At 36.5% G+C, this 19,113-nt stretch overlaps 1 protein-coding gene across 1 annotated transcript; it reads left to right on the forward strand.

Annotated features, from left to right (window-relative positions):
• The first annotated feature begins 325 nt into the window (after positions 1-325).
• Positions 326-16,113, forward strand: LOC141491855 (uncharacterized). Its single transcript, XM_074192625.1, has 3 exons — positions 326-417; positions 12,992-14,675; positions 15,128-16,113. Exons 2-3 carry the CDS (start codon positions 14,244-14,246, stop codon positions 15,401-15,403), a joined length of 708 nt encoding a protein of 235 aa, XP_074048726.1. The 5' UTR covers positions 326-417; positions 12,992-14,243; the 3' UTR covers positions 15,404-16,113.
• Positions 16,114-19,113: the final 3,000 nt, after the last annotated feature.

Here is a 19,113-nt window from a genome sequence, read left to right on the forward strand (position 1 = left end):
CAAGGGGAGAGATGGATAGAGTATATGGTTCCAGATATAATGTTATGACACCTTATAACATTATGTATGACAGTGAAATAAGCATTAATGGTAATAAAATCATTTAAAAAGGCTTAATAGGGATCTTGGATTCACAAAGGGGCCCATGTACATTTTTTTGAAATTACACTCTCACTGTGGAATTTCCATTCTTTACCTAAGGGCTCCCCTGGGTCTAGAGCATTCCAAAGATTATTCAAATCAATGGTAGAAATGTGAGTCCAACCCTCTTTCATCTTATTTCTCCAGACCATTTGCCTGATGAGTTGTACTGTGACACACTGGGAAAGATTTTGCATCATGTGAAGACTCCTGTGACTGTCAGACTTTATGGGACATGTCGGCATCGTCTGAATAAGGTCATGGAAAGGATTCAAAGTAGGTACAGCAGGCTCTTCTCTTCAACTACATCTCCAGTCCCTCAGGCCTCCCACATCAGATTCCTTTCTGTCTCCAGGTCCTGAGTTGTACCAATCCCTTCTGTACCATGTTCACTCTATTTGAATATTTTGAAACTCCATCCTGAGATGTAGAAAATGGCTATGCTCTATTGATGCATTGTTGATGGACTGTTGGTGGAACTGTGAACTAGTCCAACCATTCTAAAAGCAATTTGGACCTGTGCCCAAAGGGTTATGAGATTGTGCATATCTTTTTTGTTGTTGTTGTGCATACCTTTTGACCTAGAAATAGCAATACTAGGTCTGTAGCCCAAAGAGATCAAAGATAAGCACAAAAAGGACCTAATGGTGCAAAAATATTTATAGCATCTCTTTTATATGGTAGTAAAGAATTAGAATTTGAGGAGATGCCCATCAGCTGGGGAATGACTAAACAAGTTGTGGTATATGATTATCACAGAATATTGTTGTGTTCTAAGAAATGATGAGGTGGCTAGTTTCAGAAAAACTGATACAAAGTGAAGGGAGCAGAAGCAGAACAATGTAAACAGTAGTGACAACATTTTAATGACATTCAATTGTGAAAGACTTAAATGCTATGATCAAGACAATGATCCCAGACAATTCCAAAGGATGCATGAGGAAAATGTACAGTTTAGGTGGTGCAATAAATAGAGTGCTAACCCTGGGATTAGGAGGACCTGAGTTCAAATTTGAGCTCAAATACTTACTAGTTCTATGAACCTGGGCAAGTCACTTAACTCTGTCTCAGTTTCCTCTGTAAAATGAGCTGAAGAATAAAACACCACTCTAGGATCTTTGCTAAAAAAACACCAAATGGTCTTGAAGGGTCAGATTTGACGAAAAACAACTTAACGACAAACATGATGAAAAATGCTATCCACCTCCAAAGTGTAGATTGAAGACTTTTTTACATTTTCATTATGCTTCTTGCCTTTTTAGTTTAGTTTTTGCAACCTGGTTAATATAGAAATATGTTTTGCATGACTTCATATGTATAATTAGTATCATATTACTTATCTTCTCAATATATGGGAGAAAGCCTGGAAGTATGGAAAGAAATTGGAACTCAAATTTTTAAAAAATAAATGTTAAAAATAAATTTAAAGATAAATACAGAAACTATGTGAATACAATTACAAAGCGCTTTTTACACAAAGAAATCAGACTTAAACAATTGGGAAAATGTAAATTGTTCATGTGTAGGCTGAACTGATATAATTAAAAATGACAACCACTGAGGTGGCTAGGTGGTGCAGTGGATAGAGCACTGGGCTTGGAGTCAGGAGGACCTGAGTTCAAATCCAACCTCAGACACTTAATAATTACCTAGCTGTGTGGCCTTGGGCAAGCCACTTAACCCCATTGCCTTGAAAAATCTAAAAAAAAAAAAATGACAATCACCTAAATAAATTACTTTTTCTATGTCTTGCCAATCAAACTACCAAAAAACTATTTTACAGAAGTGAGAAAAAGTAGTAAAAAAATCATCTGGAGGAATAAAAGATAAAGAATAACAAGGGAATTAATGAAAGAAAAAATGCAAAGTGGGGGTGGCCTCATATATCAGATTTGAAATTGTATTATAAAGCAGCATTCATCAAATCTGTTTGATACTGGCTAAGAGATAAAATGGTGGATTACCGGGATAAATCAGGTACAAAAGAAATAGTAGTAAATGAATATAGCAATCTACTGCATGATAAACTCAAAAACTCTAGCTTGTGGAATAAGAATTCATTTTTTGACAAAAACTGCTAGGAAAATTGGAAAATAGTGAGGCACAAATACCTTATATATAAAATACCCTATAAATTAAAATGGTTTAGGTGTAAAAGGTGATACCATAAACCATTTAGGAGAATACGGAATGGTTTGTCTGTAAAGATTTATGGAGGGGCGGCTAGGTGGCGTAGTGGATAAAACACTGGCCTTGGAGTCAGGAGTACCTGGGTTCAAATCTGGTCTCAGACACTTAATAATTACCTAGCCGTGTGGCCTTGGGCAAGCCACTTAACCCCATTTGCCTTGCAAAAGCCTAAAAAAAAAAAAAAAGATTTATGGAGAGGGAAGTATACAACTAAAGGAGATTTAGAGAATATTATAAAGTGCAAAACAGATAATTACATCAAATTAAACAGCAGCTATTTTTGTAGTGGCAGAGAATGCCCATCAATGACAGATTGATTGCTTAAGTTATGGTACATGAATGTTATGGAGTAATATTGTTTTGTAATAAATTGTGAACAGTCGGACTTTAGAAAAACCTGGAAAGACATGCATAAATTGTTGCTGAGTGAAGTGAGCAGAACCAGATGAGCATTTTGTTCAGTAACAACCACATTGTGAAATGATAAAATATGATAGGTGCAGCTCCTCTCAGCACTCAATGATCAAGTACAATCCTGAGAGAAGTTCTATAAAAAAAATGCCTGCCACATCTAGATAAAAAACTATGGAGTATGCATACAGAGAAAAGCATACTATGTTCACTTTTTATAATTTCTTTAAAAATTTTTCTTGTGTTTTTCCCCCTTAGCTCTAATTCTTCTTTCATAACATGTCTAATATGGAAATATGCTAACCCCATTGTACATGAACAGCCTTTATATATATTCGAGAAAGGAGGACTTTATCAGAAACACTGGCTGTAAGAATTGATTTCCAGTTCTCTGCTTTCTTTCTAATCTTGGCTGCATTGATTTGATTTGCAAAATTTAATGTAATTTAATGTAATTTGTAATAATGTAATAATGTAAATTGCAATTTAATGTAATCAAAATTATCCATTTTGCATTCCATAATGTTCTCTATCTCTTCTTTGGTCATAAATTCTTTCTCTCTCCCTAGATCTGACAAGTAAACTATTCCTTGTTCTTCTAATTGGCTTATGCTATCACCCTTTAAATCTAAATAATGTCCCCATTTTTAATTTAAATTTATTTATTGGTACAACTACATGGAAAGATCCTTTTTAATATTCATTTTTTTGGTAAGATTTTGAGTTCCACATTTTTCTCCCTCTGTCTTTTCCCTCTCCCCTTCCCCTTGACAGCAAGCAATCTGATATGCATGTAGGACTATGTTAAACATACTTCCATACTTATCATGCTGTGGAAGAGGAATCAAAACAAAAAGGAACAAAAATCCACAAGAGGGTAAAAAAAACCCATAAAGCATACAACAAAATTTTAAAACGGAGAATAGTCTGCTTTGGTCCATACTTCTTTCTCTGGATGTGGATGGCATTTTCCATCATGATACATGATATGAATCCATATACTTATCTTGATATAGGGTATGAGATGTTGGTCTATGCCTGGTTTGTGCCATGCTATTTTCCAGTTTCCTAATAGTTTTTATCAAATAGTGAATTCTGTTTGTCATTCTTTCTTGAAGAGGACCATGACATCAGGGAGACTTGCAAATGAATTGGATTTAAATAAGGCAGGGCTGTGCAAAGTTACCAGCTTCACTCTCTCCTCTGGAGATATCTGGGTCCAGTGGCAGATATAAGTCGGGGATATCTGGAGGTGGTAGTGGGACACCTTGGCCTTTTTAAAATAAGGTTTTCCAGGTCTCAGTTTGACTGAAGCAATGTTCATTTAGCAATTAAGGGTAGGTAAGAAATGAGGCAAAGAATGGCCTCTTTTACTTAGGCAAAAATAAAATAATCCAGGCAAAGAGCCTTAGGATTTCTGGCCCAAACAGAAACAATTGCTATTTATTTTCACTCTGAGACAAACAAAATTCAAAAAATGACCAAATGGAACTTGGCCTGGGATCTCTTCATGGCCAATCAATGAGAACCAGAGTGAAGAAAGAAATCTAGCCCACAAAGCCCATGATGTTGTTCTAGGTTGCAGAGATCAACATTTACATCTCTTGGGGTAGAGCACCTGCAGGTGCTCAGGTAAGGGTGAGAAGAAGAAGAGAAGTAGGACAGCTTTCTGCAGGACACCCACAGTTAATAGGCTAAAGATCCACTGTTAGAAATGGTTTCTTTATTCTTTGTTCCAAAGTAAGGTCATCTGGTTCCCAATAATGAAACTTAGCCTGGAGTGACAGAAGGATCCTTTAATTTACCATTCCCTTTAGAGAGTGGGCACTGCCCCTAGTGAGAAGAACAATGTGATGATGTCCAGCCTTATATATGGTTTGAAAGGCTTTTCTCCTCCTTTCTGAGTCAAACATTGGTCCAAGACATCAGGGATACAATCTAATTGATAGGTCCATCCCATATCACTCCTCCCTCCCTGATCATTCCATGCATGCTACACTGATGAGCCACAATTGTCACAGTAAGTTACTATGCATGAGGTCTGTTTAGCATGGGCACATGTGAAAGGGACCCTAAGTCAATCCAGACCAGCTGCAGTTGGTTTCAGTCTAATCTGGGCTCTGACTTCTTCAGGTCAGGTTAGAAGAACTCTTCCAGATAGGTGACTGGTTGGAGTCAATTCTTTTATCTTTCCTTTTGTCTTATTCCTACATTCCTGCAAGTAGGCTTGTGTCTTTTAACCCAATCAACAGCCCAGAGACTCCTGCTTTTTCATGTACTGTTCAGACCTGTGGAATCCTAAAAACATCCTCTCATATCATGTGGATACCAAACACTCAGGGATTTCTCACATGCACCAAAAGAGACAGAAATAGTCAGAGAGATAGGAGAATCAGGAGAACGAAAAACCTAGAGAGAAAAGAGTATGAGGAGCAGCAGGTGATTGACAGTGCTAAAAATTCCAGAAAGATCAATAAGACTGAGAATTTGAGAAGACTATTAGAAATAGTAGTTAAGAGATCATTGATAATTTTGGAGAGAACACTTTCAATAGAATTATAATATCATAAGAGTTAAGGAAAGGGGGAGAAGAAAAGAAATAGGGCACCTATAGTAGATAGTCTTCTGAAGGAGAGAGCTCTCATTGATTCCCTCAACAACTCTATTGTTATCACTATCCCTATTTAATCAGAGAAGGGGTCTTATAGGGAGTGTCTGAACCAGGATTCAAGCTCACTTCTTCCTGATTCCAAGGCCAATCTTTCATCCTCCAGACCACCAACTGCTTTGAGAACACACCAATAGGAAAACCAGGATTTTAACTCATATTTTTTGATTCAAGACTTGAGTGCAAGGGACTTCTGTAACAACACCTGTGACCTAGATAGTTATATATGTCTCTCTAGATAGTATGATATGGGAGGGGAAAAAAAATCCCACTAATATTATAGTTGAGAATCTGGTCAAGTTACTTTAACATGGTTGCTTCATTTTTCTCATCTGTAAAATGAATTGCAGAAGAAAATAAGAAATCATTCCAGTATCTTTCTTTCTTTTTTTTAAAGTTTTTTCAAGGCAATGGGGTTAAGTGACTTACCCAAGGCCACACAGCTAGGTAATTATTAAGTGTCTGAGGCCAGATTTGAACTCAAGTACTCCTGACTCCAGGGCCAGTGCTCTAGCCACTGCACCACCTAGCTGACCCCCTAATTTTTTGTTTTGACAAATAACTATGCAAGTTCTTTCCCTTCCTCCTATCTCCCCATCTATTGAAAAAGGAAAACAAATCTACTGATATTAAATAGCTAACCTTTATACATTGCCTTCTCTGGACCAGGTAATATGCTAAGTGCTTTACTTTATTGTCTAAATTGTTCTTCACAACAACCTGGGAGGTGATGTTATTGTTATCCCCATTTTACAGTTAAAGAAACTGAGGCAAACAGCAGTTAAGTGATTTTCCCAAGGTCAAACAGCTTGTGTCTAAGGTCACATTTGAAGTCAAGTATTCCATCCAACACTATACATTGTGCTGCCTAGTTGCCCTATAAATATTCATCATCAAGCAAAAGAAATTTCCACGTTGTCCAATTTGCACCTCTCATAACCCCCCACAATATAGGTCTCAATTTGTACCTTGGATCCATCCACTCAGGAGGTGAGTAACATGTTTCATCATTAGTTCTTTGGCTTCTGGTTGATCTTCACATTAATCAAAGTTTGTCAGTCTTTCTTTTCTTTTTATTTATTAACTTGTATTTCCAATTACATGCAATAGTAGTTTTTCTCAATCATTTTTTTGCAAGGTTTTGAGTTTTATATTTTTCTCCCTTCCCTCCTCCCTCCTCCCTCCTCCCTCCCCCCTCCCCCGACAGAAGGCAATCTAATATAGGCTCTGCCTTTATAACCATGCTAAACAATAGATTCGTATTAATCATGTTGTGAGAGAAGAATCAAATCCAAATGGAAGAAAAAAATTAAAGAGAAAAGTAACAACATAATACATAAGAAAGCATTTAAAAATTGAAGACAGTAAGCTTTGGTCTGCATTTAAACCTCCACAGTTCCTTCTCTGGTATTTTCCATCACAAGTCTTTTAGAAGTGACTAAGTCCATCATAGTTCATCATCTTCCAATATTGTTAGTGTGTATAAGGTTTTTCTGGTTCTGCTCATTCCACTCAGCATCAGTTCATGCAAATCTTTTGAGGTTTTTCTGAAGTCCTGAAACTCATGATTTCACAGATGGAAAAATAGTGTCTATCACATGCATATACCACAATTTGTTCAGCCATTCCCCAATTTTCAATTCTTTGCCACCACAAAAAGAACTGCTTTGAATATTTTTGTATATGTGGGTCTTTAGTCTTTCCGTTATTCTTCTTTACAATGTTGTCCTTATATAAACTTATTTCACTTTGCATCAGTTTATATTGATGATTTCTTCAAAGCCAGCTCCTTTATCATTTATTACAGGCACAATAATATTCTATCACACTTTAAAAATTCATTGCTCAGAGGAAATATCAATGCTACATAGTTATGAGACTTCTATGTCATCTCTACATCTTTGGATCTTTTCATTTATTTTGTTTATCTATGTCAACAGTTCCCATTTTACTCACTGAAATCACTTGAATGTGCATAAAAGTATGTGCTGATTTAATTTGGAGGTTTAAATCAAATTCTTTATAGAGTTTCTCTACTTCTTCATGATTTGTAATATGTTTTGATGCACAAACTATTTTCATGGTTGTGCTTTTTAAAAACTTCAACACAGGCACCATATTAAGAAATGACTAGGGCAGCTAGATGGAATAGTGGATAGAGCACTGGCCCTGAATCAGGAGGACCTGAGTTCAGATCTGTCCTTAGACACTTAATAATTACCTAACTGTGTGACCTTAGACAAGTCACTTTAACCCCATTGCCTTGCAAAAACAAAACCAAAAAAAAAAAAATAAGAAAAAGAAAAGAAAATGACCACAGGTATCTTGGAATCATGATTATTTCTTGTTACCTTTGAGAACATCTTAAAAAACAATCCTGTTAATATTCATTTTTTTCATATTTTATTTTTTCCAATTACATGTGAAAACATTTTTAGAATTCATTTTTAACATTTTGAGTTCCAAATTCTCATCCTCCTTCCGTCCTCATTGAAAAGGCAAGTAATTTGATATAGGTTATATATGTTAAGTCATGCAAAACATGTTTCCATATTGGTTGTGTTATCAAAGAAAATACAGACAAAAAAAGTAAAAAATATATAGGCTTCAACCAGCATTCAGACTCCTCAGTTCTTTGGAGATGTTTAGCATTTTTCATCATATGTCCTTTGGAATAGCTGGGATCATTGTATTGCTGAGAATAGCTAAATTATTCACACTTAATTATAACATTACTATTACTGTGTCCAAGGTTCTCCTGGTTCTGCTCATTTCATTGTGTATCAGTTCATATAAATCTTTCCAGGTTTTTCTGAAAGCATCCTGTTCGTCCCTTCTTATAACACAATGGTGTTCCATGGCAATTGCTATAAATAGCTTGTGAATACTTAGTCCAGAATGATTAAAATTTTTTTTTTTATCAAGACATCTTAATAAAAAGGCACACCTCTCTCAAGGGGAGAGAGGTGAGGAATACCAGAAATGTTAGGTCTTTTATGCAGTTTGAAAGACTTTGGTCCTGCCCCTTCTTGCCAATAATTGGCTGGGGTCACAATCTAATTGATACATTGGTCCCCATACGTTTTCCCCGCCCTGTTTATTATACTAATGAGCAAGAACAGCTACCTCCTTAAATATGTGCAAAGGAGCAGGTCAAAGACCCTAGGTTAACTCAGAACTAGGTAGGGCAGACCTGGCCTAAGCCCAGTTTTTGATCAGATTGAGGCTAAATCTTTTGTCTTAATTCAGTACCTGCCCAGAGGCAACAAATACACAGACTCCAGTCTTTGCAATGCAAACTAACAATTTTCCTTTCACATTCTTGTGGAACCCACACCCCCCCATATTCCTCACAACAATCATGTATCACAACTTGTTAGCCTTTTCCCAATGTGTGGGCATGCTCTTGGTTTCCTATTCTTTACCAAGGCAAAAAGAATGGCTATAAATATTTTTATCTTTCTGGGATACAGGTGTAGTAGTGGTATTGCTGAGTCAAAGGGTAAGCATAGTTTTATAGACCTTTGGCCTATGACTGGATAAGTACACAGCTTCACCAATAGTGCTTAAGTGTCCCAATTTTCCCACATTCCCTCTAATATTTGTCAGTTTTCTTTGCTGTTATAATAGTCAATTTGATAGATGTGAGGTAGTACCTCAGAGTTGTTTTAATTTGCATTTCTCTAATCAGTAGTGATTTTGATATTTTTGCCATATGACTAAAGATACCTTTGATTTTTTTTCATCTGAAACTATATGTACCTATCCTTTGGCCACTTATCAACCCTTGAAAGACTTGCATTCTTATAAATTTGACTCTGTTTATTTGGAAACATGAAGCCTTTATTAGGGTTATTTCTCCCATCTTGATCCTACTTTGTCTCTTCTTTTATCCTGTCCCTCCTCAAAAATATTTTGCTTCAAACCACTGTCTTCCTCAATCTGCCCTACCCACTATCTTTGCCATTCTCTTTCCCTCCTATTTCCCTGTTGGATAATATATATTTCTATATGCAACAAAGTGTTTTCATTATTCCCTCTTTGAGACAGTTCTGATGAAAGTTTCAGATGTCTGTCACCTCTGTACCCTTATTTTCCCTCCACTTTAATATTAGATAACTTACCCCCATTTTACCTCCCCCTTAGCCCTTCTTCCAGTGAATATCTTCTTCTCACCCTTTAATTTTATTTTTTTAGATATCATCCCATCATATTCAACTCAAATCCATGCCCTCTTTCTATGTATACTCCTTTTAACTGCCTTAATAAGGATAAAGAGAATCTCTTATAATTTCTATTTCCCCTTTAACTTTTTTGTTTCCTCTTAAATCTTGTTATTGAAAATCAGATTTTTTATTCAGTTCTGGTCTTTTCATTAGGAATGTTTAAAAGTGCTCTATTAAATATGCATTTTCCCCTGAAGGATTATACTGTTTTTTGGGTAGGCGATTCTTGGTTATAATCCTAGCTCTTTTGCCCTTCAGAATTTATTCCAAGCTTTTAATCCTTTTAATCTTGTTCATCCTAATTGTAAATTCATGACATTTGAATTGTTTCTATTCTATTCTAATTGTTTGCTATACTTTCTCCTTGACTTTGCTATGCTGGAATTTGGTTATACTATTCTGAAGGAATTTTCATTTTGATTTTCTCTTTCAGAGGTAGTTGATGGATTCTTCACATTTCTTTTTTTCTTTTAAAAAAAATTATTTTATTTATTTAAGGCAATGGGGTTAATAGTGACTTGCCCAAGGTCACTCAGCTAGGTAATTATTAAATGTCTGAGGTTGGATTTGAACTCAGGTCCTCCTGACTCCAGGACCGATGCTCTATCCACTGAGCTCATCTAGCATCCAATTCTGTTGAGTTCCTGCCAGACTGGCTTATCCTTTACCCAGGTGAGCATTTAAGGGGTGGGAGACAAGGATGACAAGTTCTCTTTAAAATTCTTCCAGATCTCCATTTATTAAAGCAAATATAAGTGCTTAAATATTCTCCCCAGTCCCTGGTCCACTCCCACTCCCATGGCATTTTCTTAATTACAAGCAAACCATACCCTGAGTCTAGTGGTCGACAGGTGATAATAGTTTACTTAGTACTCCCACACACACACAACAGTCTCTTACATGATTCTTTACATTTATATTTTACCTTCTGTATCTAAGATATAAAGAAAGTGTTCCTTGCTAATTTTTTGAAAGATGATGTCTAGGTTCTTTTTTTTAATCATGTTTTTCCAGGTGGTTCAATTATTCTCAAATTATCTCTTGACAATCTATTTTTTAAGTTGATTGATTTCCAATGATATTTTTCGCATTCTTTTATCTTTTCAATATTTCTGTTTTTGTTTTATTGTTTATTGGTGTCTCATGGAGTCCTTAACTAGTACTTGTCTAATAGTAATCTTGAAGAAATTATCTTCTTCAGTGAACTTTTCTCCCACCTTTTTTATTTGGTGAATTTTCCATTTTGAAATTTTTTGATAATTATTTCAATATATTGTTTTTTTTAAGGATTTATTCTCTTTTGTGGATTTTGTTGTGCCTCTTACTATTTGGTTTGATCTGTTTATTAAGGTGTTATTTTCTTCAGTGTTTTTGTACTTTACCAAGCTGTTTATTATTTTTTTCATGATTTTCTTGTATCACTATCATTTCTCTTTCCAATTTTCCCTTGCCTTTCTTATTTGATTTGAGCTCTTCACTCTTCCTGGAATTCTTTGGAGGAGGTAGGGGCTAAGAACAATTCAAATTTTTTCCCCTGAGGCTTTGCATGTAGATATTTTGATTTTATTGTCTTCTGAATTTTGGGTTTGACTTTGCCTGTCACCAAAGTAATTTTCTATGGTCAGATTTTTTTTTATTTGCTCATTTTTCCAGACTATTTCTTGACTTTTAACTTGATGTTAAAGGTGGACACTACCAAGATGGAGGTAGCACTCTCTCAAGTATCAAGTTTTTGTGCAATTCTTTTGGGAGCTAGTTCTAGGGATATATAAGTTTTTTGTTATTCCAAGGTAGTATGATCTAAAGGAGAGCTGTTGCCACTGCTCCCTGGCCTGTCCTTTGATCTGAGAGTGACCACAAGTACTCTTCTCTACTCTGGAACTGTGATTCATGGACTGCACACTCTAGTGTTGGACTGCCACCTTGAGCTATGGCAATACAACAGCCCTAAACCCAGTGACAATAAAGGATACCCTGCAATTTTCTTCTGACCATTTGTCTGACCCCATTGCTATCTGTGGACTGGGAGCTCCAGAATCAGTCATCTTCAACACTCTGCCATGACCATAGTGAAACAGGCTTTGCCTATTGGTCTTCCAAGCTTCATTGTGCTGGGAAATTGCTTCATTGCATTCTTTTGTTGGTTCTGCTGCTTCAGAATTCATTTTGAGGTAGCATTTTAAAGTTTGGGGTTTTTTTTAGGTTTTTGCAAGGCAAATGGGGTTAAGTGGCTTGCCCAAGGCCACACATCTAGGTAATTATTAAGTGTCTGAGACTGGATTTGAACCCAAGTACTCCTGACTCCAAGGCTGGTTGCTTTATCCAATTCGCCACCTATCTGCCCCCATTTTAAAGTTTTTAGAGGGGACTTTAGAAGTGAGTCCTTGTCTTTACTCCACCATCTTGCCCAATGTGAACTCTCTTATTTGATCATCTAGGGAGAAACTCCAAACCATTCCCAGGCATTTGTAATTTCCATTCCCTCTTTTTGCTTATGAATGTGAAGATTAATATTTTTTATTTCTTTGAATTATTTCCCCTCATCTAGAGTATTCACAGCTGAATTAATGCTTTTAGAAAGTCTAGCAGAGGGGTTCATAACTTGGAATTCATGAACATATTTTTGAAACTTTTTGATAATTATTTCAATATATATTTTTTAAGCATTGTATTTTGTTTAATGCATTTCAAAACATGATTCATAGAAGGAAGCCCTAGGCTTCATCAGACTACCAAAGGACTCCAAGACACATAATTAAGATCCCTCATTTAAATTCTATATGATTCTTGTTCCACTCTACCCTGTTTCTGCCATTTTGCCTTGAACATTGTAGCATTTACTATTATTTATGCTTCATTTATTGCCATGGTCAAAGAATTAATAGTCTACTGTTGATGAATCCTTCATGATGCTTAAGTAGGCTGCTTCTCTGATAGTAGACTCAAATTGTAGTCAGAATTCTTTTCATAACTTTTCCAGTATGAGAGTCCTGCCAGAGATTTCATTCCATTTGTATATCCTTTACAAAACCAGATTCATCTCCACAGTACAGTGAGTGTCAGAGAAGGATTTCATGAAGATATATACATCAAAAATGAACACTAGAAGAACATCATAGTGAAGTTTCTCATAATATCCAGACTATCACCAGAAATTCTCTTTCCTATTAGTTATGGCCATGGAGTAAGAAGAGTTCTAGAAAAGACAGTGATAAGGATGCACAATTTTCCCCTCTCTCTAATCAATATAATGTGCATGTCATGCCACCATTTATTTGATGTCATGGTCTTTGAATACAAAGAACAACAACAGACATTTAACATCTGCTGATTAATTAAAATCTTTCCCCTACAGAACGTATACTGGCTGAAGCAGAGGAAAGTGAAGAGAGTTCCAGCTCCCAGGGTTGTATTAAGTTCTGTCATCAGATTCCCCTTCTATTGAAAATTACCCTATGCATGCCCAAGAAACTATCAGAGAAGACTAAAACCAAGACCCACTATATCTTTGTCCCCTTCCAGGCCTGGGAGTTTGCTGGCAGTGACTTTCTTTGGGCTGGGCTGGTCACCACTCTCTGTGGCTGCATTGAGGAAAAGTATAAGGTGCAACCCTTTTTTTTATAAGCGTTTTGGAATTCCTGTCCAGGAAGAGATTACATGCCAAAGGATCACTCATTACCTTAAACTAATATTATTTCTTGTTTTGGTGACTAATTTCATTGTTATTGGTTCATGTTCCTTTATATATCATTGGGACATCTATGGGACAATGAAAACACTCTTGTACCCTTTGGTTCCAATGACTGCAATAGCTATGTGGGAACTTGGATTTGGAATATATACATTTTACCATACCTCTCAGAAAACCATCAACAAACTCATGAACAATACAAAGTGCTCTGACCAGTTTGGCTTCATGCATTCTGTGAAGGAGATTAAGGAACTCACCAAATTTCTTTCCGTCTTGGAGGTATACAACAAAGAAAAGATTAAGGTTGTACTTCAGATCACCCATCTGGATGCCTGCCCCCCTGAGAAGGTGATGGGTGCCCTGGAAGCCCTGCGGATCCTCCTCTCAGACCCTGAGGCTCCATTCATCTCCATCCTAGCTGCTGATTCCAAGATTATTGCTGAGAGTGTGGAGAGGTCCAGAAGAGTGGGAAGACTTACTGGGAGTGGCTACTATTACCTCAGTCAATTTATCACACTGCCCTTTTCTTTGCCCTGCATGGTCGAGAGAGAAAAGAAGAAGCTCCTGGATGAAATTATACATTCAGAAAAGACAGGCAAACTGACAAAGAAGAACGATAACAACAGGGATCTGGAGACCACTGTCACTAAAGAGTTAGAAATGATCATCAGCCATCTTAAAGAAAACAAGTTGGCTAAATTTCTCCCAAACAACCAAACTCACATGAAGCAAATGATTTACACAAGCTGGATCACCCTGAAAATCAGAGAACAGAAATTCCAGGAAAAATGGGATCCAAGCAACACAAAAGCCCGCAGGGAGGTGATTGCTTGGGTCCTCCTGGCTAATGAATGGCCATTCAGAGTGAGCTGGCTACTCCAGTGTGCTGAAGATAACCAGCAATGGAGGGAGATAAATGAGTGTAGCAAGGATCAACGTGACCCAGAATCCAGTGATACCCCAAATCAGTCCAGAATGGGTATCCAATCAAACCCTAGGGAGAACAATGTTGAATTCCAGGACTAACAATTCAACACATACCCTGGAAGAGGCATTTCGCAAGGCTGTCTCTGAACTGAACAGTATCAAAGAGGAAGTGAAGAAGCTGATGGAACTGGATGGAGACCCTGAGATCTTCTTCCAATTGCTCCAGTTTCTAGACAAAGACTTCGATTTCACCGTGCAGAAGGCCCTAGATTATTGGGAAATTACCCCCAATTTGGACAGGTCCCTAAAGCGATACATGGAGCTTATCTGGGGCAGTCAGACCCTGAAGCAAGCTGCCAAGTGTCATCGGTTCCTCCCATTGGCCCTTCTCAAGATGTCCAGAGAAGAAGTGTGCCAAAAGGTAAGATGCAGGTATCCGGGAGGTAGATGTCTGATTTGCTTCTCTTTCCTTCATCACACCCTTCCTTTCCCTTCTCAGCTCTTCTCTCTTTCCTCTTCCTTTGCTAAAGAAGGCACTATACTGTTATGAGTAAAGCAAAATTGCAGTTGCTCAAAAGAAATGTGAGATATACAAATTTAGAGCCATCTCTCCTCCAAATGTTCAGGTGGAACATTTGTGTTTGATCTATGTAGTCTTTTGACCTCATTCTGGTCTACTCTTGTCACAGTTGGACACTCTGCCCCTTGACCCTAATATAGTGATGTCATTTTGGTCCTCTTCAAGCATCAAGGACAACAGCCACCAACCTCATTTCTCCCCTTTGCAGATTTGAGATTGTGAAGAACTGACCTTCTATTTAGAGCCAGAAATACATCATTCCTTAACTCCAAGTCATTCTTTTTTTCCCATAGTTGAAGGAGGATGCTAGTGATCTGGGCATCTCTGAAACCAACATGAACCAGTACATAGAGAAGATCAACAAGGAGAACCTGAATGGGCAAGCCCTGGTCTACAGCCTCAACTCTGAGATCAGAAAGACCCTGGGCATGACCCTGGGGGACTGGACTAGCTTCAGTATCAGTTTTCTCAATATTCTGCCTGAAGCCAACTCCACCTTGGCAGCTACCCTAAGGGAGCAGGGGTCTGGGGCTAATGTAGTCAATGAAAACTGGGGTATAAGGGATTAATTGAATGTGTAAGATGAATTAGAATGAAGTCCCCTTGCATCACCCCACTCAACATTCATGAGATATAGATAATACCTACTTTACTGTTCCTTTTTTTACCATCAAGGTTCAGAGAGGTATAGGGACATTCCTGAGTTCATACAATAAGAAAACTAGTAGCACTAGACCCTTGGTCCATGATATTTTCTCCTATATAAAAGTTGCCTTTGTTAAGCATAGCTTACCTGCTGTCAATGTTCTTTTCTTTTGGAGAGCTTGTTAAATTTAGAATTAATTTTTTACAAAAGGAATAGGAATGATGGAATGATGTGAGACCTTGGAAGCAGAATTTTTTTTTTTAAATTCAATTTCAAGTCAGTAGTACCTGGGTTCAAATCTGACCTCAGACACTTAATAATTACCTAGCCATGTGGCCTTGGGCAAGTCACTTAACCCCATTACCTTGAAAAAAATCTAAAAAAAATTCAATTTCATCCAATCAAATGTTCATTTCTAAATAATTTCTATATACTACTCCCTCAGTCACTGAAAAGAAAAGAACATCTTTGTGTGTTACCTATGTTCAAAAAGAAGAAAGAAAGAGAAAGAGAGAGAGAGAGAGAGAGAGAGAGAGAGAGAAAGAGAGAGAGAGAAGAAAGAAAGAAAGAAAGAAAGAAAAGGAAAGAAATAAATATGCCTCAGTAATTGCTCTCAATCCTTCAGTTCTCTATTTGGATGTGGGTAGCATTTTTCAAAATGATTGTTTTGGAATTCTAGTGGATAATTGTTTTTCATTGCTGGTTATTACTCTTTTTAAGGGGTTAGATCAAAATTTGTTATGGTTTCAGTTGAAGCTAAGAAATCAGGAGTAGAAAGCATATTCTCAGACAGGACAACAGAAAAATTAGGTATGATTAAAAGAAATAAAGAAGGAAATTATGTTATGCTTAAAGGAACCATAAACAATGACTATTAATCCTTAAAATTTAGGCACTGAATGAGAAAGCATCTTAATATCTAAAGGGAAAGTTAAGCCCTTTAAAGAAGAAGAATAAGGGGCAGCTAGGTGGCATAGTGGATAAAGCACCAGCCTTGGAGTCAGGAGTACCTGGGTTCAAATCCGGTCTCAGACACTTAATAATTACCTAGCTGTGTGGCCTTGGGCAAGCCACTTAACCCCATTTGCCTTGCCAAAAAAAACCTAAAAAAAAGAATAAAATTATAATAAAAAACTTTAATAGTTGTATAGTAAATCTATAATAGTTGGAGACCTGAATCTACCATTTTCATTTAAACAAATTTAGCAAGAAGATAAAGAAACTAAGGAACTGAATAGAATTTTTCAAAAGTTAACTATGGGGCAGCTAGGTGGGGCAGTAGATAGAGCACAGGCCCTGTAGTCAGGAGTACCTGAGTCTCAAATCCAGCCTCAGACACTTAATAATTACCTAGCTGTGTGGCCTTTGGGCAAGCCACTTAATGCCATCTGCCTTGAAAAAAAACCCTAAAAAATAAAGGTTAACTATGTCAGATCTTTGGTGAGTATTGGGTTAGAAGTGAAAAGAGTAAATATATTTCTTAACTTCCCAATAGCACCTTTACAAACACTGATTACGTATTAGGGAATATATCTTATAAACAAATGAAGAAAAAACAGAATATTGAGGATATCCTTTACTGATGAAAAAGAAATAAAAATAATCACAAAAGGGCCTTCGAGAAAAGGATTAAATGTTAGATATGAAATAATCTAATCTGAAACAATCTATGAATCAAAGAACAAATCATAGAAACAATAGATAATATAATAAGTAAAACAACAATGAGAAAATATAATAAAATTTTTGTGATACAGGCAAAGGAATCTTGAGAGGGAAATATATTCCTGAAGACCTTCATTAATAAAAGACAGAAAGAACAGGAATTAAGAATGCAACAACTTCAAAAAATCTGGAAAATAGCACATCAAAAGACACTAACTAAATACAAAATTAAAAATTCTGAGAACAAAAGGAATAAATAAAATAAATTAAAAATTATTAGCTGTTGATTATTCTTACAATGTATTATTATTACCAGTAGTGAATAACCATAATAATCTGGTATGTGATAAACCTCAAAGTTCTAGTTTTGGGGACAAATATTCGCAATTTGAGAAAACCTACTAGAAAACTGGAAAACACCTTTGCAGATACCAGGTATAGACCAACATCTCACACTATATACCAAGCTACATGATTTAGACATAAATAGTTTTATCATGGGTAAATTAAGGAAGCAAGGAATAAATTACCTGCCAGATGGATGAATAAGAGAAGAATTCATAACCAAGTAAGAGATAGAAAACATTATCAGATGTAAAAGTAGATAATTTTGATAAAATAGTTTTGCACAAACAAAACCAATGTAACCAAGAGAAGAAATAAAAGCAGAAATCTGGGAAAATCTTTTGTAGCAATTTTCACTAACAAAGACCTCATTTCTCATCTATGAAGAGGATTTTGTCAAATTTATAAGAATCTGAGGCATTCCTCAATTGATAAAATGGTCAAAGGATTTGAAAAAGCAATTTTCAGATGAAGAAATCCAAGCTATCTATACTAACAGGAAAAAAAGTACTAAATTGCAATTGATTAGAGAAAGCTAAGTAAGACAAAATAACAGAAAAGGAAAAGGATAAATCTTGGAGGAGATGTGGGAAAATTGGGACACTGATGCATTGATGGCAAAATTGAAGCTGATTCAATCATTCTGGAGAATAATTTGGGATAATGCCCAAAAGGCTATAAAACTGTTCAAGCCTTTTGACCCAGCAAAACCACTACTAAGTCTGTATCAAGAAGAGTTTATAAAAACAGGAAAAGGACCTGTTTGTGCAAAAATATTTATAGCAGCTCTTTTTATAGTGACAAAGAATTTGAAATTGAGGGTATGCCCATCCATTGGAGAATGGCTGAACAAATTATAAGATATGATTGTCATGGAATACATAGTTCTATAAGACATGATAAGTAAGATAATTTCAGAAGATTCTGGAAAGACTTCCATGAAAGGATGCTAAGTAAAATGAATAAAACCAGGAGAATAGTGGACATTATTTTTTGGTTTATTTATCTTATATTATTATAATAATCTTGTTATAAGAGTAAATACAACCCCCCCCCCCCAGAAAATGAGAAACCTCAAGAATAGTGAAAGAGGAAAAAATGTACTTCAGTCTGTGTTCTGATTCCAATGACTCTGTTTTTAGGGTGAGTTGCCTTCTTTATCATAAGTCCACCAGAGAAGTTACTTCAATATTTCTCCCACAGATGCTATTACAAACTGTATTTATCTCCACTCTATTCCTCCTCACTCTCATTTATTCTGTTCTCTCTCTCCTTTCATCCTCTCTCTTTCTCTCTCTGTCCAAAAGTATGTTGTATCTGAGTACCCTCTTCCACAATCTTCCCTCTCTTCTATCACCTATTCCCCCCCTTCCCTCTCCCAATTCCCCCTTATCCCATCATTTCCTCTCATTTTTCTCTAGGGTAAGATAGATTTCCCTACCCTATTATGTGTGTATGTTATAACCTTTCTGACAAGAAAGAAGGCTCACTCATTCCCCCCTTGCCTTCCCCTGTTCCACTCCACTGCAAAGCTTTTCTAGACTCTTATGTGAAATATCTTATCCCCTTCCTCCTCTCCTTTCTCCTCCTCCCAGTACTTTCCTTTATCACCCATTGACTCCA

This window comes from Macrotis lagotis, chromosome 1 (assembly GCF_037893015.1).
Source record: "Macrotis lagotis isolate mMagLag1 chromosome 1, bilby.v1.9.chrom.fasta, whole genome shotgun sequence".
In the NCBI taxonomy this organism is placed as follows: domain Eukaryota; kingdom Metazoa; phylum Chordata; class Mammalia; order Peramelemorphia; family Peramelidae; genus Macrotis; species Macrotis lagotis.

Bases quoted from the DNA above. Each gene is read 5' to 3' on its own strand.
- LOC141491855 (XM_074192625.1), top strand. From the start codon at position 14,244: ATGAGTGTAGCAAGGATCAACGTGACCCAGAATCCAGTGATACCCCAA. The intron at 14,676-15,127 runs GTAAGATGCAGG...TTTTTCCCATAG, and splicing joins GAGAAGAAGTGTGCCAAAAG to TTGAAGGAGGATGCTAGTGA.